The sequence below is a fragment of the Bidens hawaiensis genome, unplaced genomic scaffold, assembly GCF_021521415.1.
Source record: "Bidens hawaiensis isolate Kalapana, Puna unplaced genomic scaffold, B.hawaiensis_p1.1 tig00055324_1, whole genome shotgun sequence".
Taxonomy (NCBI): domain Eukaryota; kingdom Viridiplantae; phylum Streptophyta; class Magnoliopsida; order Asterales; family Asteraceae; genus Bidens; species Bidens hawaiensis.
Window position 1 is genome coordinate 31,250 of NW_027500002.1, and position 21,461 is coordinate 52,710.

A 21,461-nucleotide genomic window follows, 5' to 3' on the forward strand; every position below is an offset into this window, starting at 1 on the left:
ATGTTTTCATACAAACAACTATTTCAGTATTCATTCAATAGATGGTTTCGTTTAAAAATATTATGTTTGTTTACTTTGGTTTAACCCGAATAATTCATAAAAAAATATAAACTAATATTACTCGACTTTAAACCTTTCTGATTTTAGCCAATGAGCTGAGATATGAAGATGGAATTTTTATCGTCTCTTCTTTTGTAAGGGTGCTCTCTAACCATTACCTGCTATGTGGGACAAACATATCATTTTATAAGAAAATAGCCACCTCAATTTATTAGCGAGCGTTGATGTCAGCTAAACTCGTGTCTAATCTTCTAAAGTCTCAAAACACAGACCAAACTTTCAACTCCGCATTGAATTATATATGAATACTAATTAGTTGTAACATTATATAGGTATAGTGCTATAGGATTTATCAAATTAACTGCAAAGTTGTTATGAGTTTGACTATATAAAGTCGGATATATATATATATATATATATATATATATATATATATATATATATATATATATATATATATTAAGTCAATAACATGGGACAGGTAATCGGGTCTAATAACTAATAAGGAAAGAAAATGGTAAGAAGCTAAGGGGCAAATTGGTCACTTATTATAGGGAAATTATAAGAGATGTTGGATGTGAGGACAAACAACAGCTCTAGAAATTTGTGGCGCGGGTCAATTTTTTTGGTCAACGAGTTGCAATAAAAAGCAGCAGATGGCAGCAGATTCTCACAACAAATGAGTCAAATTATATTGTTGGTCAAAATGTAATTGTGTTGTTGAAAAAAGTGTTTAAAGTTTATGGTTGTATAATTGTTTATTGTTTTTGTTTTATGATCCCCATTATGTATCTTATTATTAAAGTGATGAAATTTGTGAATATGTTAGTTTTTTTTATCAACCCGTGTAAATACACGGGTTCTAACCTAGTTAATATATAGGTAGATGACCTTGCTTCTACCATTTTAATTAAGGAATATTGGATTTTAATAATACCTATTAAATGGTATTGGCCGATAATAATCCATATTCATTTTATCGCCACTGGCGGTCCCAAATTCAAAAAAGTTGGCCCCAATGGTCCCTCGTTAAATATGACTTAACGGCGTTATAGTTTTTTCTGAATTTCAAACAAATGTTTTAGGGATTTTGATCGTTAGAATGATACGAGTCGATTGGTGTAAAACTTAGTTCAAACCAGTGCTTCAAAATGACAAAACAATGTTTCAATTCGGGTGTTTGAAATTACAATTAACCAAAATCAAATTGTTTCGATCATTGTTTGGAGCTAAGTTTTATATCATTCGACTCGTATCTTCCTTCCGATTAATAGCCCTAAAAAGTTAGTTTGAAATTCTGAAAAAAGTATAACGTTGTTAAGGCCTTTCTAACGGGGGACCAATGGGGGGCAACTTTTTTGAATTTGGGACCGTCAGTGACGATAAAATGAATATGAATTATTATCGGTCAAAACCATTCAATAAGGATTATTAAAATTAAATATTCCTTTAATTAATTGGACACGCTCGTCTAATTGTTGATAAGTCCTAAGTCCTAAACATAATTTTTAAAACAAGTCCACCCCTTACCCGAACCACATCATGTGGGCTGGGCTAAAAGTTCCCATTAGGAGGACCCACTTAGTAAAAACTCTCATTGATGCGCACTTCTAAGGGAAATAAAAGACGGGGCCAGAGCCTCATCACGCGCCGTTGTTATATTCTGCCTCTGAATGGCAAGTGACAGAGTAGAGCTCTATGATAAGTACACCGCTCAAAGTCCTACTAATTTATTAGTGAGGTAGATAAAATAATAATTTACCTTATAAATTTTGCATATAAAACACAGTATCTTCAAAATCTAAAATTCATACCCCTGCAAAAAGTGAGATGAATCATGAGTAAAAAGATTATCAACTTTCACTTATTTGGCATTTGAGGAAAAATACACCATTTTTAATGTTGACGGCGGAGTAATGTGTCTTGAAAATGGTCATTTGTTCTTTTGAGTTTCCGATTTTTAAAAACTAAAACACATTGAAGTATAGAAATATAGATTATTGGTTTTTAATATTCTTAACTTTTACTCATTGATAGATAACACTCACAACTAACAATTTATCTTTAATTACTTTCAACTTGTAACTTGTTTTCTTTAGTCACTCCCGAACTTAACGAACCCAAACTCCGTTATCTTTTTTTGCTGATGTGACGTTTTTAATGATATGACATTCATATGTGGTATTTCTGACATGACGTGGCATTTATAAAAAGAAATAACTAAATAAATAAATTAGACCCAACCAATAAAAAATCAACTTCATCTTCATCATTAAACACTAACCTCCATCGCCACCAACCTCCACCACCCCCACCCCGATTGATGATATCATCGACCTCATTGACGCATAAACACCTCGTTAATTAACCCCCCTCCCCCAAATTTGAAGCGAGTTTAATGGGAAAATGGTTGTGGTATGAGGAAATCGATGAGTTGCCATGAAACTCGTGGTCATGGGCGATGCGGAGCAAGAGGTTTTCGGAGGTAAGTCCTCTTGGAAATCGAGGTCGCAACCGTGGAAACCGATGAATCACCCAGGAAGTTGTGGTCACATCCATAGAAACTGACTTATCTAGTTATAGAGGTGGATGGGTGGTGGTGGTGGTAGTGGAGGTGGCTACAGGTTGGGTGGCGGTGGTGGTGGTAGGAGGCTAGGGTTTTATGTGGGTGATGGTGGTAGTGATTAGAGGTTATGGTTTTATGGAGAAGATGATGAAGTGGAGGCATGAACCCACAACTTTCTTAAAAAATGTCACATCAGTAAATACATGTCACGCCAACAAAAAAAACCTAACAAAACCTAACAATGTTAGAGTTCGTTAAATTCGGGAGTGATAAAAGAAAATAAGTTACAGGTTGTAGGTGGTAGAAGATGAATTGTTAGTTGTGAGTGCTATCTACCAATAAATAAAAGTTAGTATTATCAAAAACAAATAACCCTAGAAATATTAGTATTATCTCGAAAAGATATTTGATGAAAGTCCCATGTAAATGGCCTTTCCAAGAATCAGTAAAGAAGGTGTGAGCAATAAGTACATACATACCTCTCCTTGTTTGTTCTTTATAAAGGAGTTGATGTCTGTCTTCACATGACACATCCCAAAAGTTTTATCTATTACTCTCAACTCAGGGGTAGACAAACGCCCGTTGGTGAAATCTTTAACTTTAGGGCATCTCTTGATTTCTAAAGTATCCAACGCTAGTAACGAATAAGTCTTATTCCCTAAGTAAAATCCCTCGAGACTCGGAAGGTCATAAAGTTTGATGTACTTCAGACGAGGTAAGATAATCTCATTTACTTTGGCATCATGTTTTTCTTCTTTCTTCACAATTACCTTTGTATACCAACAATCACTTATATATAGTTCTTGAAGTTGCACTAGGCTACCAATCATAGAGCATGTAAAAACATGTTCAAATTATAGCAAAACTGAATAGACACACTTGTTAGGTTTGGAAACTCCAGTACCGTCCATTTGTTGCTCTTCCATAAATACTTGAAGTTATGTAGGAACTTTAAGTCCATTCGTCTTAAGTTTGTAATTATGACAACAGCTTGTGATTCATTGACACCACTATCATTTGTCTCTTCCAATGCTACTTCAAATACCTCTTCTACAAAATAAGATGAATCTATATCGATCGTCTCAAGCTTTTGCAATTGTAGCAACGCATTAGACGGGATAACTGCTTTATCTTTTGGGCTCTCCATAACTAATTTTATCAACTCATGGAAAAAGCAAGGCATCCCTTTTAAAATGGTAAGATTTGAAGAAGTTGGGTATGTGGTCTGCGAAAAGAAAACATAAGCCATTTGTTAGAGGTTACATTCTTACAAAATAGACGAGTCTAAAACAAGAAGAAAAGGCAAAAACTGTATTGGATTTCTGGCATGAATTTCTTATCGTTATCATTTTGAAATTAATACTATTGATTAAATGCATAATAATTGATTTCTAAAAGATGAGTGTTAAGAACTCAGGATTTATTTTGCTTGCGTAGCCGGTTTTGGGAAAAATGGATGTGTTTGTATGTGACTATGTGGTAAGACCGTAAGACTACATTTTCAAGCACGTCAAGGTAGTGTGTTATAAATCTTTATACCAAATAAAATTTTTTTATTGAAAACCAAGTTCTTTTTGTCTCGTAAAAATATTATTTTGAATGAACTTGAATAAAATTTATAACAAAATACTGAAAAAATAAAATTATATGTTAATGAGTTATTTTAAAGAAGTTAAACATTACAAGTTATTAGAAAAAAAATATATATGTTAATGAATTATTGGGAAAAAAAAATCAAATTCAATTTTTAAGTTTTTCTTTAGCACGGAGAATTTGCCAAATATGCGGGCTACATATGCTTAAATTTGATTGACCGCCTACAAACACTTATATTTCTCGCAAACCACCTATATATATATATATACATGAAAAAAAGGTGACACCAAATCAAAATTGATAATATACTAAAAAGTTGTGTACCTGAAAGTTAAAGCCACGTTCAAGACTATGTTTGCCTAAGCTTGTATGTATGTACTTGAGCTTTGGAGTTATTGATTGACCAGTTGTAAACGTCATAAATTGAGGGCAATGATTTATCTTCAGGTCTTCTAGTAAGGGGCATCTGAACTCATTCTTCCCTAAGAAGAATGCCTTGAGTTTTGGTAGATCGTTAAGTTCAAGAGTCTTTAGACGAGGAAACACTATAACTTTTGATGACGCTCCGTTTTCTTCTTTTACAATCACTTGTAATGCCTTGCATTTGGTTACCCTAAACACATTGAGTTGCCTGAGGCTTTCAACAGCGGAGAATGTGAATATATGTGATAAACGGTTACAATTGGTTATCAACACTCTTTTTAAATTGGAGAGTTGAGGGACAAGTACATTAGTGATGACTTTTAGTGTTGGACTTGTTAATGTAGTGCATGCACCTCCATGTGCACTTCCTTCACCTACGTTATTAGTATTGTTGACCGAGTCACATTCAAATATCTCAATCATCCTACTACAAGCTTGAATTTCTAGCTCTTGAAGCCTTTGCATTTGCCCTACCGCATACCATGGAATTAGACTTAATAATGCGTCACAATCACATATGGATATCTTTCTGGGATATTGGCACAACAAAGAACAAGAACCAATTACTTGATCACCACTCTGCAAAGATCCACAAATCTTATTTATTCTCAAGTCCTTTCATGATTTTGTTACTTTCTTCAACTTCAATAAAGAATACACCAACAAAACCATACCTAATAAAATCTCAACTATAATAAAGTTATTGATATGGTTTGGGGGCGTATGCTAAAACAAAGTTTAAACTAATTTCACCCATTTTAAAATACAAATCGTATTTACTGATTGGATTTGTTCACATATTTTCTAGTAGTCTAAAAGATTTTAATGTTAGCCATATTTTTAAAGCTAATCAAATTGAACTTGAACAAATCAACAATAGTTTTTTTTAAGGCTAAGGAATTTAAGTTATACGGGTGGAACTGATATTATAGATGACAAGTAGACTTTAAAATATTCCTAATATCATACCTGAATTTGATCATGAATGGAATTCGAGGACACTTTGCCGCTCCTACTTAAGGTATCGCCACCATCAATACTCTTTAGACATGACAAGCGTTCAAGCTTGAGAGTGTCTAGGTGAGGAAAGAATGTGGTGCTTTTATGGGAAAATGTAGATCTAGCATTTTCTTCATTTTTATCGTCTCTACTTGACATAACTTCTTCAATACCATAACAAACATATATATAAACATGTTGTAAGTTGGATAAATATTTTGCTATATGAGGAGAACATAAGTACTTTAGTTTGTGGCAATGCCCCAAAGATATGTCTGTAAGGTTTTGGAATGGAAATTGGGAAGGTTGGTGTTGAGGAATTAAGAATTTATTCCAATTGCACTTCCACACATGACATATGTTCTTCAACCCATATAGGTGTATACTTTCAAGGTATGGAAGTAGCAGTGGCGGATGACTATCCTGAACTGTTGCTAGTTGTCTACTACTTCGACTTTCAATATCAAACACCACCTCTTGCACTCTTTTGTCATCATGTAATTCAAGAGTTTGAAGGTGTTCACACATGTTCAGAAGATGAGAAGGATATGCCACATTATTCTGCATGTAACATTCAATTAAAATTAACAATTAGTTTCATCCATTTAACACTCCACCTAAGAGACAATGGAAAATTAAAGTTCTCACAAATTAAACATATATTGATTTGGTTTTGTTAAAATTAATTATCTTTCAACTTATGAATGATACCAAATGATAACCTGGGATCTGAATTGGAAATTACAGACCAACAAGTATCATGAGACATAACAAAATCACTGCAGTTTTGATACATAACTAAACCCTTAATTATAAGGTGTTGTATAGTTAAATAACTTTTAAAAATAATTTAAATGACTTATTGCCCTCATTTATGTCGATATGTGTGTTTGGAATCTTTTTAAGATGACATTACATACCTCTTGGCCACTCTTAAACAACAACTTATTCTCTCTATCTCTTTCACCCAAATCACGCCCATTCTCGTGTGAAATGAAAGTAGTAAGTGCTCCGAGATCAAAACTGGTTGTGGTAGGTGTGAATATATTTGTAAACCGTTTGCAAAATTTTATCTCAATGATTTCTACACCTTTAAAGCAATTGATGAGGATTCGAGAGTTATTTACGCCTATCATCCTCCACAAGTCTTTTAGCTTCTCTAATTCATAAGCTTCAATCCTTCTTAACCTGCTACTATGGCATTCCGCAATTCCGTACACTTCTATGTCAATGTTGAATAGCACTTCAATGGAACCACACTTCTTAACTACAACCTCTTCTAAATGATTCAATAATGGCAATGGATTGCATGGAAAAATATTTACAAGGTTACTACATTCTGTCACTATAATCTGTCTCAACATGCAAACATCATTTTTCTCACTATTAGAAATCCGACAAGGCCATATGTGCTCCAAGTTCTTCATATTTGAAATATCTAATTCTTTCAACTTAGGAATCACAACCTAAACAAGAGTTGAAGCAACGTTAGGCCCCGTAAATAGAGTATTCCTAGTATAATAATATTTATAGCTATAGATTTTAAGATAATGTGTGTACCTCTTTGCGCAGTAATGCTTGCAATGTGGACGTGCTATTATTACCTTGAGGATAAATACTCGTGAAGTTAGGAAGACCGTGAAGTATCAACTTCACCATTTCTGGTAATTCGATCACATTGTCGCACAAACTTATCAGCTTTGGTCGATCCTCCAATGTCATATACTTCAACTTCTTTAATGTAATTACCCGAACTTCACTATTATCATCAACTAGTGCTTTCAAAACATGGCACTTTGAAATTGAGAGTCGCTCAAGATTCTTCAGGCCATTTACGACGGTGAATGTAAAGAGGTATGTCAAGTTTGCACACTTAGAAACATGAAGGACTCTTAATTGAGAAAATGTGTGATGCATTGAAACATCTTCAAGATGATGCATATCATTCACTTGTAACTGAAGTTCTTCCGTTTCATTAAAAAGGTCTTCGATGCTACATTCCTGAAGCTCGCTGCACTCAGCAATAATATTTAGTGTGTTTTTGAATGAATATTTCTCGGAGCATTTCAAATCACAACCAATAGATATCCTGATTTTTTCAAGTTTCTTAAAGTTCACATTTTTTAATTGAGGCTTATTCTCGAAGAACTCCAACTCTAATGTAAAAAGACGTTGTGAAAGCTTCTCTAGTTCATCACAGTTGGTATGTGAAAACTTAACATGTCTACCTTCAAAAGCTCTCATGTAAAGCTTTTCAAGACTATCCAAGTTTTGAAAGACACCATCGTCAATAATAAGGTCAATACATCCCGTCAAATCTAGTAACTTTAGTTTTTTCAATTCCCCTATAATGGATGGCAACCTTCTAATGTCACAATTAGCAAAACTTAGTGTTTCTAAGTTATAAAGACTTCCAATAAAAGAGATATCATCCATCAACGAACAAGAACGAAAACATAGTGTTCGAAGTTTGATTGAGTTTTCAAATTCTATTGGAAGTAATGGAATACCCATATTTTCAAAAGAGATAACCTCAAGGTTTTTCGCCTTTTCATATAAATCATGTGGAAACTTGAGGGGCATATTTCCATCCTTTAGAATTAAGAGTAAGAGGTTTTCATGGTTTGTAAAGTCTACAGGAAAGTCAGACATACCTGTACACTTTAATAGAATTCTTTCATAAGACTCATTTGCATCTTTTGTAAATCGTTGCACTACCATGTCATCATGGTTGACAATTGAAGCTTGTTTGACTTTTGAAAAATTACTTAAAACAAAAGTGCGCACAAGATCATGCATTTTGACACATCCCATGTGATCACTTTCAATCAACAAGTTTGCACGTATGAGGTTGTTAACACAAATGTTGGTTCGCCTTCTTGCTTGTGCTAAAGTATGGACTTTAGTAAACAAATTCAATCCCCATCCATACCTAATCAAGTCCTCAATAGGAATATTAAAGTCATCCGGGAATAAGCCACAAAGTAGAAAAATTGCTTTATCATCTTCCTTTTTTAGATTGTTGTAACTCATTTCAAAAACTTCATGCACAATATGGTCAAGGTCTTGTAGGTCATGATGTTGTAAATTGGAAAGTGCTTCTTCCCATGCCTCCTTTATGTTACCGCAGAGAAATTTGGCAATAGTTATAATAGCAATAGGCAAGCCACCACATTTCATCACAATATCGTCTCTAATCTTTTGGAGCTCAGGATCATCACCGTGAGATGGTTCTACTATTCTAGAAAATAAAGCTTTTGCTTCGAAACCATTTAAGACACCTACTCTAAAAATTGAATCACGCCTAACACCCATCTGAGTGCAAACATTTTCATTACGTGACGTGAACAACAACTTGAACCCGTTTGGTAGAGGGCTTGTTAGTCCAACGTCTTTGAGGTCAACCTCCTTCCAAAGATCATCCATTATTACCAAAATTTTCTTTTTGCCATCTTGTGAAATCTCCATGAATTTTTCATGAAGACGGTCAGCCCTTGCATCTTTATTTGTTTCAATTAAATCTTTATCGATATATTGTGAAATTGCTTGTTGAAGAGAAATTATGTCAGGGTTTTCCCCAATAACTACTTTCACAACCCAATAGAACATATTTGAAACTTGCACAGCTTTGTTTAGTTGTTCCATCATCGTAGTCTTGCCAACGCCGCCCATACCACATAGAGCAATCATCTTTTGGGACTCATTATTTGGTTGAAGAGATTTCAATGCATCCTTAAATATCAAATCTCTTGACTGGAAGTTGTTTTGGGTACTATGAGAGGTGGATGGCCATGTAGATGTAGAACAAACCTCACCAAGAGGTTTTTGTGCATGAGTAAACACAATTTTGGATTCCCTATTTTCAAGATCTTTTATCTCCTGGAGGATACCAAATGATTGTTTTCCTAATTTGTATCTCTTTGCCACATTGAAGAATCCAGCTGATTTTATTAAACTACTTCTTTCATTCAAATTTTTGACATCTTCTAACCATTTTCGTTTTCTGTGGGATTCAGGTGATCTATTTTCTCGAATATCCTTTTCTATATGATTTAGTTGGTCTATTTTCTTCTTCATACCTTCAACATACTCTGTGGATGATACCAAGAAACTCAAGTGTTTCTTTAAAGATTCAACAATAGGACTTACAAACTCCATTTTCTAAAACCACAAACAACCAATTACAATAATCAATAACAAAGTGAAGTAAATGTAATTACCTAAGCAGTTAATTATTTGGAAGATAATCTGACCCTAAGATAAATTTTATATCATAATATTGAGTGAGAAAAATTAACATACATGATATATGTATATTTAGATTTTTTTAAATTTACGACAAAAGTTATTATAAGATTTTTTTCTTTTCTCATTATATAAAAACATAGATATTACATCAACATAGCAGATAGGCGGGCAACAAGCTGCGCCGTCACCCTATTAATATAAATTTTGGTTAAATATTAATCTAACCCTAAGTTATTATTGCAAATATAAATTTAAATAATACATAATTTGGTTAAAGATCTCTATTAATTTTTTTGTAAGTGGAGATTTTGATAATGTAGCGAGAGGTTTAAGGTGTTATGAGTGGAGAAGGGTGAAAATTTAGTGATTTTTTTGTATATTTGAAAAGCGTCTGATTGACATCTTGCAATTTCTCGAACATATCTCTTATCTTTTGGCAATAATCAATGACGGAGGCGCACACAGTGAGGCTGAGACTTGTCAACTGATTTTTAGTGTAGCCGCATGATCCTTTTTGTTATCGATAAAAATAGATTGGATTCAGTCCAAGCTTGATAGGCAGATTATTCACTCTTTAAGACACGAGCCAATTAATCATCGGACAACGCCTCGTAGATTCATTGGGGGACTATGGCATCGATCTTAATACACAACTCGTAAGTCAAGGTTGTTTTGTCTAAAGTGTCCGTGTGGCCAAGTACATCATAACCCTTGGCATGAAGTTTAAGGAGTTCCACTCTTTACATAAAGAGGATGTTTTCACACTAGCTAATGCGTGATTCTTGTTTTGTATGTTGGAGACAAAATAAATGATGAAGAAACACGAAACCACCCATTTGGTCTAATCACTTAGTCCAAGGGTGATGATCTAGTATTTTCCACGATGGGTTATATTCCTTCTTGGCGCAAATGAGTAGCACACCTACAAAACAGAACACCGTGAGCTCGTTACGAGGGATATGGGGGGGGGGATCCTCTCATAACCACCTTCCGGCGTGAGAATCAGTATACTGATAAGTATTGAAAGAGAGTTGAGAGTATTAGATGCCAGATCCTTTATCGTTTGGAGGTACATTGGCATTTTTAGCCATTGGAGGGGAGAGAGAGGGTGTGGCTAACTGTCTGTCAGACTCTCCACCAATCATATCCCTTGCACGTGTGCTGCAGGCAGTTGGTGGGCATCGTGGCCATTTGATGTTGACATGTCGTACTATGTAGTACTATTGACCATGTGTTGTTTATCCCTTATTGGTCGTGCGTCATTTACGATGAATATCCTTCCTTTTTGTCCCATGCTTGTGGAGATCTTTGGCGCTATCATTCCCGAGGTGTCAGGGAATGTTTATTATAGGTCGTATCTCTTTTCATCGCTTTGGCACCATAGTATATGCATGGTGCCTGGCCCTTATAATCGGCGGGAGTGTATATTACTTGCTTAAGAGTAGGTTTAATACCCTACCTATACAAGTCCCCCAGTCCATAGTTGCCATTTTTAAACAAGGGGAGCTACGGACTGAGCAAATGCCTTCACCGGTAGATCTTTTGTTGGTCGTTGGCTAGTGTGATATGTCGTTTGGCGGAGCCTCTCTTGGCGAGAGGTTATGGATAACCGTCTCATAGAGGAGCCTTTTTTGGCGGGAGGTTATGGATAATCATCCCATGGCGGAGCCTATTTTGGCGGGAGGTTATGGATAACCGTCCCATGGCGGAGCCTATTTTGGCGGGAGGTTAAGGATAAAAGTCCCATGGCGGAGCCTATGTTGGCGGGAGGTTATGGAGAACCGTCCCATAGCGGAGCCTATTTTGGCGGGAGGTTATGGATAACCGTCCCATGGCAGAGCCTATTTTGGTCGGAGGTTATAGATAACCGTCCCATGGCGGAACCTATTTTGGCGGGAGTTTATGGATAATCGTCCCATGGCGGAGCCGATGATGGCGGGAGATTATGGATAACCGTCCCATGATGGAGCCTGTGATGGCGGGAGGTTATGGATAACCGTCCCATGGCGGAGACTATTTTACATGCCATCATGTATACTTAGAAGTTATCATCCTTGTGATAATTCTTTAAAATGACGTGTTATTGGCGGGGAAAGATGATTTAAATGAATGTCAGAGTAAAGCAGCGGTTGATATGACAGATTTGACGACGGTTACGTTCTGCAGGGCAGTTTTTTCGTCTGTGTCAGGCGCGTGGGCTAGAATCCCGGTGACGCGCCCAACTGTAACACATTTTACTGTCATGTCCTTGGCGTGTCGCATTATGATTGGACCATCTGTATTTTCTATCTCGATTTTACTCCCTGGCATTAATTGCGATGAGTATAAAAGGAGGTGTTGTGGCTTGCTTTTCTCTATTCATCTTGTTTCAAAAATATTTTTCCTCGTATATTCACTTCCATTTTGTTGATCCTTACATCTTTCCTTCTAACTTTTTTGTATGGATGGTTCTTCTCAGCCTAACAAGGAGAAGTGGGCAAAGAAAAGCAACACCATGGACTTCGTGGGGTGCCGAATGTCTCGTGGTGACTTTGAAGATATGATCAAGGTCTATTGTATTGACCCCTTGTTCGAGCCAGAGTTACCTGCTCCAGGCAAGACGGTGAAGCAGGCTCCCACCGGCAAGATTGCCATCTATAAGGAGTTCTTTCTCCTTGGCAACTTCTAGTTGCCCATCACTCGTTTCTTGTTGGAGGTTTTGGATGTGTTTGGGTTGCACTTGACCCAGATACATCCCCTTGGGATGGCGCATCTTCATCATTTCGAGTATACTTGTCATTGCCTAGGTATTATTCCCTCGGCTGGCAAGTTTATGACTTTCTACCAATGGCGCTACTCCCGGGGCTGGTATAACTTGTTTACTCATTCTGGCACCCAAACCATCACTCTTGATGCGCCCAAGAGCCTGCATGAGTGGAAGATTTTGTTCTTCTACATCACTGCACGCGTGGTTTCTCATGTGATGCACTTTGTGGATGTCAAAGAGCTTCCGAAGCCCAAATTAGTCCCCTACTCTAGGTGTTTAACACTTTACAGACTAACCTTTCCCCACTTTGTTCATATCCGGAGCGCGCGTTGGTGCTGTTTGGGATGAGTCGCATTTGGGGTGGTGCGATGATGGTCCATTACATCCAAAACGGTGGTCAACGTAACGAACTACTGGTTTTCCTATATCCCTGTTTGTGTTTCATATCTCTCAAGTGGTTGTTTTTAACATATGTGGGAGACCCACTATCGCTGTTGCAGCCCTCGCCTGAGGGTACGAAGATCCTCTTCCGGTAGGAACTGGGTCCCCGAGAGGATCCTATTCTTACAAGGACTGCTCCTAAATTTGTGTTTCCTCTTCCTATGGGGCAGTCACTGCCGCCGCGACCGCTGCCACCTCCCAGCTTCGTTAACCCAATAAATGGGTAAACTAATATGTTTGCCTATTTGTTAGTTGAGTGATATATATATCTTTTCGCTTCCTTGTATTTTGCAGGTAAACAGTCTCATATTGTGTACCTTCCTAAATGCGGAGGGAAGGTGGCATAATGTGGTGGTTGGAAGGCGGTTGCCTCTTCGAGAGGTTCTTCCAAAAGGACTCTCGAACATGACGACGATGATGAGGCCGTCGTGTTTGACGTTCCTTTTCGATTGCATGTCGCTTCTTCGGCGACATTACTTGGTTCGTCTGGGACTGCTGCCGGCGTGCCTTTACTCCCAACCACCAGCAGCCAGGCTACTGGAGGCATCCCATTGCCTTCAGTCTTTCAACCTGGAACTGTTGTGGACACCAGCCCATTCTCCGCCGCCCGCACTCAGGCTGCCGAAGATCTTGTGAAGCCTTCAGTCTCCCAGCCTGGAACCGTTGTGGATACCAATGTATCCCATGGTTCATCACTTGGCCCCGCCGTGAACACCAGAACGTTCTTTGTCCCACACCATGTGGGGTTCACGGTGGTAGAATATGATTAGGAAGAGGAGGAAGTTCCTCTCTTCAAGAAGCCTCGCCTCAGCGGGTTTGTAAAGCTACGTGGTCTGGTTAAGTCTCTTAAGTATCTAGAATCATAAGTTTTCCTTATCTGTTTGATTTCCATTATCTGATTGTTTACTTTTATTTCAGAGCCTATGAAGGTGCCTACCGTGACGGAAGGGCAATCTGTTGGGGTGTCGTCTGCTGCCATTTCTTTGGCGGCAAGCACTGTAATTAGTTTGCCTATGATGACAAGTGTGGGGGGCTTGTTTGAGGCGATGCCTATTCTCCAATTGGTGACTTTGCCGATAATGACAGGTGTGGTTGGCCCGTCTGAGGCCGAAACCATAGTGACATAAGTGCATTTGACGGCGGATAGTCTGAGGCCCAAACTATGGCGTCGGTTTTTGAACCAGTGAAGGTAACCGTGGATAAGTTTCCTGAGGTTTCAGTTGGGAAGTCAGCGGGCGGGGCCTCCGGTCCCCAAACATTTGCTGACTTCTTGAAATCCAAGAAGTTTTCATCGGGAAAGACCTTTGTACTTGACGGCGATGAGGATATTCAACCTCCTCCGTTTGCCATTGGTGATATGGTTGGGTGTAAATTTTTTGATTTTGGTGGTGGCAGTGGTGGCATCGGTGGTACTGTGGGGAATGTAGATATAAACCCCTGCGATTCAATTGAGTCCAACCAGGCTTACCAGCTTAAATGGAAGATTACCCGCGACGCCAATTTTGAAGATCTCGCTATCTGTTTTGAGTTTCTGGAGCATGTATTCACGCCTGGGGAACACATTGCTCGCAAGTTCCAACCCCGCGATAGTTTGGCATCTGATGCCATTTTTGCTCATGTTCGGGGGCTCTCTAGTGTGGTGGAGCTTATTCATAATAACCGAGCTCTCCATGCTGAGAAGATTGAGGTTGTTGCCTCAATGAGAAAGATGGAGCTTGCCGTGAAGAATGGCGAGGAGTCCTCCTGGAGGGCGGGTCGCTAAGCAGCAGATAACCGCCAAGCTCTGGTTGTTGTTCAGGGGAAGTTGGCTAAAGCCGAGGCAGACTTGGCGGAGTCTGTCCGTGAGCGCGCTGAGTGCTATAAAGAGTTCCAGGCTGCATGCAAGAAGTCAAATGAAAATCTTGCTGTTGCAAGTAGCTGGGCTCTTGCTACGAAGGAAGCTGCTGCCAAGCACAGGTAGGAGAATGTTAGTATGTGCTAGCGAATTGACGAATTATAGGCTGAAGCACCACTGAGGAATGCGGATGGAGGAAGCTAGCTGATGCGATCACCACTCGTGAGTAGACTAATGAGTCTTTAACAGCTCAGTGTGCTATTTCCACCAATGACTGTGATTGGCTACGCAAGCAGGCTATCCGCAAGGTGATTCTTTCCTCCATGTCTTATATGTTTTTTCGTTTTGTTTCATTAAGGATGAAGTACCGTTTGTATTTTTAGGTTGCTCAACGTATCATCACTGATGATATGACCAAGAGTGTTGGGCGTCTTGTCATGGCTGCACAACAACTGGGGCACAAGTCTGGGTTCCAGGAGGCCGTAACGCATTTGCAGGACCAACTCCCTCCTGAAGCCTATGTGCTTCAGGAAATTGATGTGGAAGCAGAATACCAAGCTGCTGAGGCTGAATATGACGCACTTTTGTTTCGCATCTTGTTTATCATTGCCCAATACGCCAAGGAAAAGAATGGTGTGAAGCTGCTGAGGGAGTTGTTGGAGCCGACTCAAGCAGGTCCCTCTTCTGCAGGTGGCGATGATGCTGTATCGCCGCAGAATCCGGCGGAGGAGAATTTAGAAGATCTTGACTCTGAAGTTTCTCCCCGCGTGGATTAATTTTGTTGTATATTAATCTAGGATATTTGTAATGTATCTTTTGGATTAATGGAAAGTATTTGTTAAATTATTCTCTTCACATTTTTTATGTTATGCTATTCAAAACTTTTCTCAATGCGGGGTGTCATTTTCATTCATCGATAATGGCCCTTGGCCCGTTTGTTACATATGAAATCGACTTACATGTAACATCTTCGCAGCTATGCTGCGTTCCATGTTCTTGGAACCGGTGAGCCATCGAGTTGCATCAACGCATATGTGCCTTTGCGCAGAACCTTTTTTATTTGATAAGGCCCTTCCCATGTTGGTGACAATTTGCCTTGCGTGTGTGCTCTTGATGCCTAGTTGTTGCGAAGGACGTAATAACGTGCATTGGACTCACATAATTTTACTTTTGAGTCGTAGTATTTTTGGAGTTGGCGTTTGTAATTCTGCTCCCGCATTGCAGCCAACTCTCTTCTTTCTTCTAGAAGCATCAAGTCCAAGCGCCTTTGACTTTCATTGTCGCCTGGTAACAAAATCCTTGGTGATGATAGACCAATTTCCGCTAGGATCATTGCTTCTGTTCCACAAGTCAGGCTGAATGGTGTTTCCACGTTGCCTATATTCTTTTGGGTGTGGATGGCCCAAAGGACATGCGCGACCTGGTCTATCCACCCTGACATGTATCCGTCCAACTTTATTTTGATCTCTTCAACGATGCTGCGGTTAGCGCATTCTGCCTTTACATTCCCTTGAGGCTGGGCTACAGAGTTGATTGTTTAGCTTATGTTTAATTATGAAAGCCACGCTCTTATGCGCTGATCCGTGAATTGTGTTCAGTTATCGCTGACTATGTTCATTGGTAGTCCGAAATGGCAAATGATGAATCCAGATGAATTTCTTGGCGATGGCGGTGTTGATCCACCTGGACGTCTTTCACTAGGTGATCGAAGCTGACCAATGCCAATTTGCTAAGGGCGTCCGCTTGTTTATTTTCACTTCTCTTTATGTGCTTTATTTTGCATGTAGTGAAATTCATCATCAGTGTTTTATAGCTTGCGCCAAGTGTGAGGCCATTTTGTCGTCTTATGCCTCATACGAGCCCTCGATCTGGTTTGCCACTAGCATTGAGTCAACATGGGCTTCTACATGCTTGGCTCCCAACTTTTTGGCTATTCTTAGACCCGCCAAGAATGCCTCAAACTTTGCCTCATTGTTCGTGCTCTTAAAGTCTAGGAAAATGGCATATGTGTACTCATGGCCTTCTGGATCTAGGAGTTTTAATCCTGCGCCAGAACCTTCATCATGATGCCCCATTTGTGTACAGTTACCAGCCTAGTTAAGAAGTTTCAAGTCTCTTTGGCATTCGGCTTCCCGCGTCGTTGGTACTTCTGCTATGAAATCCGCCAAAACTTGGCCTTTGATCGCATGCCTTGGTTTGTATTCAATTACGTATTCCCCCAATTCTATAGCCCACTTGGCAAGTCTGCCTGAAGGCTCTAGCTTGCTTAGCACATTTTCCAACCGATAATTGGTGAGGACGTTGATTGGGTGTCCTTGAAAGTACCTCCGCAATCGACGTGCCGATTGAACTAATGACAATGCTAGTTTTTCCAAGGTGGAGTACCTAGTTTCAATGTCTGTCAATGTGCGGCTGATGCAGTAGATAGGTGGTTAAACGTTGTCCCTATCTACTAGTAGCACCGCGCTAATTGCTCTGTCGAAGGTGGCCAAGTACATTATCAACGGTTCCTTGGGCTTTCGCGCCTTTAACATTGGGAGCTCTGCCAACCTAACCTGTCTTTGATTTCCTGAAATGCACTTTCTACTTTCATCGTCCACCGAAACTGCGTCTTCTTGAGGCAATTCCTTAGGGTCGAAACAAACAGGAAAGATTTGTCGGCATGGTTCGACAAAAATCTATTCAATGCGACCTGCCGTCCATTCAATGTTTGCACTTGCTTAATAGTTGTCAGAGAGGGCATTTTGACGACCGCTCCAATCTTTTCCAGATTCACTTTGAATCCTCCAGTGGTGACGATGACCCCTAAGAACTTTCCTTCCTCCATCCTAAATGAGCTCTTTCCTAGGTTTAGTTTCATGCTTATCTTGCGGAGGGTGTTGAAGGTTTCTTCCATATCTTTTAACATTGTTGGCTCGGGGTCACTCTTGATAACCAAGTCATCCATGTAAACCTCCAAGTTTCTCCCAATTTGGTTTTTGAACTCTCGATCCATCAGGCGCTGATATGTGGATCCTACGTTCTTTAATCCGAACGGCATCATTTTGTAACAGTATGTGCCGTTGTCTGTTCGAAACGCTGTATTATCCTGGTCCCCTGCCGCCATGTGGATCTGATGGTATCCCTTATAAGCGTCTAGGAAGCATTTGTACCGGAAAGGTACTAGTGCGTCCAAATTTAGATCGATTCCTGGTAAGGGATAACAATATTTAGGGCATGCTTTGTTAAGATCTTTGAAATCAATGCACATCCTCCATAGGCCATTCGCTTTCGGTACCATAACTGGATTGGCTACCCATGTTTTGTATTGGATTGCGCGGATGATTCCAGCGTCTACAAGCTGTTGCACCTGTTCATTACCAGCAACCGCGCCATACATAACCCTATGTACAACCCTTTACTTATTATATTACGTTCGTATTTGTTATATTAGTATTGTTTACTAAGACCCAATGGGCCAAGGGGGGTTGTGGAGGTAACCCCTAACCGGGCTTAGCCCACTAAAGTTAGGGTTCATGATGGTTGCCATGGAGCCCCTTATATAAAGGACCTTCATATCTCATTTGAAGGGATCCTCTCTTAAACTCTTTTGGCCTCCACCAATATTTTTGTGATCGTAAAAAAACGGAAACTCTTAGCAGTCACCTCCACTCTCACGTTTTCCATGGCATGTCTCGAGCAATAGGAGAAGAAGATCGAGGTGCAGGTTCGTTCGTGTTCAAAACCGGAGAACATCTATCCGACCCAGGAGGGGTGAGATTTCATGTTTCTTCATTGGCGCCATCTGTGGGACACGAAAATGAACCTCATCTTCGACTCTCTTTTTTGACTTCTAGCTCTGTTTCTTGGAAGAACAAGAGGGTGAAATAAGTCTGAAAACCCTTTCAGATCTCCTGATCTTTCAAAAAAATCCTACCTGATTCGAACGGTCAAAGCCTCTGGATCTGTGATGGTTCTAACTAGATCTGACTATGATGTCCAGATCTACTTTATTTTGGAGACCTCAAAAAGAGCAAGAGATCTAAAAGTGTTTTGAGATTTAAGTTCGATCTAACATGGCCGTGACAAAAGAAAATACTTTCTTTACATATTCTCTAGATGACTAGATCTATACTGCTGGTTGCTTACAAAGAATCCAGATCTGGGTTTTCGAGATCCAAACATTAGTTTTTTTCCATATCTATTATCAATATACGTGTGTATATATATATGAAATGAAAAAGGTTCATACTTCCTGTACAATAGTACAACATGACATGACCTTGTCCTCAAATCATGACAGGAGGTCAAAAAAACATGTAAGCACCCGTGCGTGCGTCACCTTGACCGGAACACCTTCAGGTGATACCATCCTTGCACGGTGAAAAAACGAGGGTCGGAAAAACTCCGCCTCTTATTGATTAAAAATCGGCGTTCACACCGTCTGGCCTCCGCGCTAGCGTAACAAACGAACCGACACCCGACACACCGCCGAACAGCCCTCGTGTTGACACCTACAGTGGTGGCGGATGAAAAAAGGAATCTAACTTCTATTATAGCGGACCACTATTGTGCCATCATAATCACCGACACCCGACGAGTCATTTCCGGCTTCCGTTGGATGAGAGAAAAGCCCCGGCTATCTAAACTCCGCCTCCGCGGAAGAACACTTTACCACCATGCAAGCGCGCCTCCGTGGATCAACACCATGTGCGCCGTCGAGGCTCCGGGAGTTAGCTAGGTGGGTGTTGCCTTTTTGGAAGAAAAGGGAATTAATTTTCAAACATTCAAAACTGCCCTTAAATATGGCATAGTATATATTATGCCTACAAATAATTCAAAACATGGGTTTTGCATGTTACAAGAAAGAGCCGCATACCGCATGTCAGACTTGCGAATGACGGACACGGAACGTGCGTTAGAAACAAAGCACGGAGGGCTCATATCTTTCAAGTAAAAGAATTATTTTTCAAAACAACCTCCAACTTTTGGCTTATGTTGATTTTGATTTATATAAATAAACAACAAAATAAAAATAAAGTAAAAAGTTGGAGTATTCAAAATTTGCATTAAATAGTTAAATATATATATATATTAATGCAAAAACACATGGCCAAGCACCAAACATAAAGGTTGGGGAACCTAATAATAAACTCATACAGTCATAAGCCAAACATAAACGTTGGGGAACCTAATAATAAACCCATACGACCACGCATCGAAAATAAAGGTTGGGAATCCTTATAAATAACCCATAAGGCTACGCGCCAAACATAAAGGTTGAGAACCTAATAATAAACCCATATGGCCACACGCCAAACTTAAAGGTTGGGAACCTAATAAGAAATCCATACGGCTACGCGCCGAAAAAAGGTTGGGAACCATAATCCACCCATACGGTTATGCGCTAAAAAAGGTTGGGAGCCTTAATCCACCCATACGGTTATACGCCAAATATAAATATGCGATCCGCTCGGGCCAAAAACGCTCAGGTCCCATCGTGTAGGATGCGATCCTCTTAAAGCGGATACACTCCGCTCATAACGCCAAAGTTAAGATTTTTGAGCTCAACGAAGGAAATTACATCCTCCACAATAACGAGACATCAAACGCGCAAACACCCGACAAGTTATCGCCAAATTTGGAAGGACCTTATCAAATTGACAAAGTCCTAGACGGGGGGGGGGGGGGGGGGGGGGGGTTATGCGCTGATTCAACTCGATGGCACGTCGGTTCCAAGAACTTGGAATGCGGCGCAGCTACATAAGTGTTATTAGTAAATCGATTTCATTTTATACAAAAGCAGACCGAAAGCCCCGATATTAATGAAAATGATACTCCGCCGTTGGCAATCTACATTGGCGCTAATATAAACAATACTCCGCTACACGCGCATAATCCAACCTTACCATCATGATCTAAAACGTCTTAAAACCCAAAGAAAAATATATTTTGTTCCTCTCGTATAAACCCGAAGCAAAGTAGACATACATGCAAAAGGATACATGCGAGAAGCACTGGGTCAAAAAATTGTTAATACTCACCCTCAAGCACTCCTGATAAGTCCAGACCTCCTCTTAACCGCTTGCACGCCCAGGAGAAACACTGCAATGGGGGACTTGTAGGGGTAGGGTCCCAAACCCCAGGTACGACCCTTTACTTATTACATTGCGTTTCGTATTTGTTATATTAGTATTGTTTACTAAGGCCCAATGGGCCGAGGGGGTTGTGGAGGTAACCCCTAACCGGGCTTGGCCCATTAAGGTTAGGGTTCGTGATGGTTGTCATGGAGTCCCTTACATGAAGAACATTCATATTTCATTTGAAGGGATCCTCTCTTGGACTCTCTTGGACTCCACCAATATTTCTGTGATTGTAAAAAAGAGGAAACTCTTAGCAGTCACCTCCACTCTCACGTTTTCCATGGCATGTCTCGAGCAATGAGTGAAGAAGATCGAGGTGCAGGTTCGTTTATGCAAACCGGAGAACATCCATCCGACCTAGAAAGGGTGGGATTTCATGTTTATTCAAATGGGTTGTAGAGATTTGTTCTCAACAGCCATAAATGA

The 21,461-nt window shown here is 39.6% G+C and overlaps 2 protein-coding genes across 2 annotated transcripts; both read right to left on the bottom strand.

Moving 5' to 3' along the window:
* Positions 1–2,910: 2,910 nt before the first annotated feature.
* On the bottom strand, positions 2,911–7,071 carry LOC143601077 (uncharacterized). Its single transcript, XM_077078579.1, has 7 exons — positions 6,565–7,071; positions 6,031–6,205; positions 5,615–5,808; positions 4,547–5,224; positions 3,559–3,851; positions 3,106–3,445; positions 2,911–2,958 (listed from the first exon to the last, which is right to left on the bottom strand). The coding sequence occupies exons 1-7, from the start codon at positions 7,069–7,071 to the stop codon at positions 2,911–2,913; spliced, it is 2,235 nt and encodes a 744-aa protein (XP_076934694.1).
* A 14-nt stretch (positions 7,072–7,085) lies between these two features.
* On the bottom strand, positions 7,086–9,830 carry LOC143601075 (putative disease resistance protein At1g61190). Its single transcript, XM_077078577.1, has one exon. The coding sequence runs from the start codon at positions 9,800–9,802 to the stop codon at positions 7,187–7,189; it is 2,616 nt and encodes an 871-aa protein (XP_076934692.1). The 5' UTR covers positions 9,803–9,830; the 3' UTR covers positions 7,086–7,186.
* Positions 9,831–21,461: the final 11,631 nt, after the last annotated feature.

Excerpts from the sequence above, each read along its gene's own strand:
- LOC143601077 (XM_077078579.1), bottom strand. The coding sequence starts at position 7,071 with ATGAAGAACTTGGAGCACATATGGCCTTGTCGGATTTCTAATAGTGAG. Across the intron at positions 6,206-6,564 it reads TGTTTAAGAGTGGCCAAGAG|AATAATGTGGCATATCCTTC; the intron begins GTATGTAATGTC and ends TGTTACATGCAG. Across the intron at positions 5,809-6,030 it reads GCTACTTCCATACCTTGAAA|AAGTTATGTCAAGTAGAGAC; the intron begins GTATACACCTAT and ends ATGGTATTGAAG.
- LOC143601075 (XM_077078577.1), bottom strand. The coding sequence starts at position 9,802 with ATGGAGTTTGTAAGTCCTATTGTTGAATCTTTAAAGAAACACTTGAGT.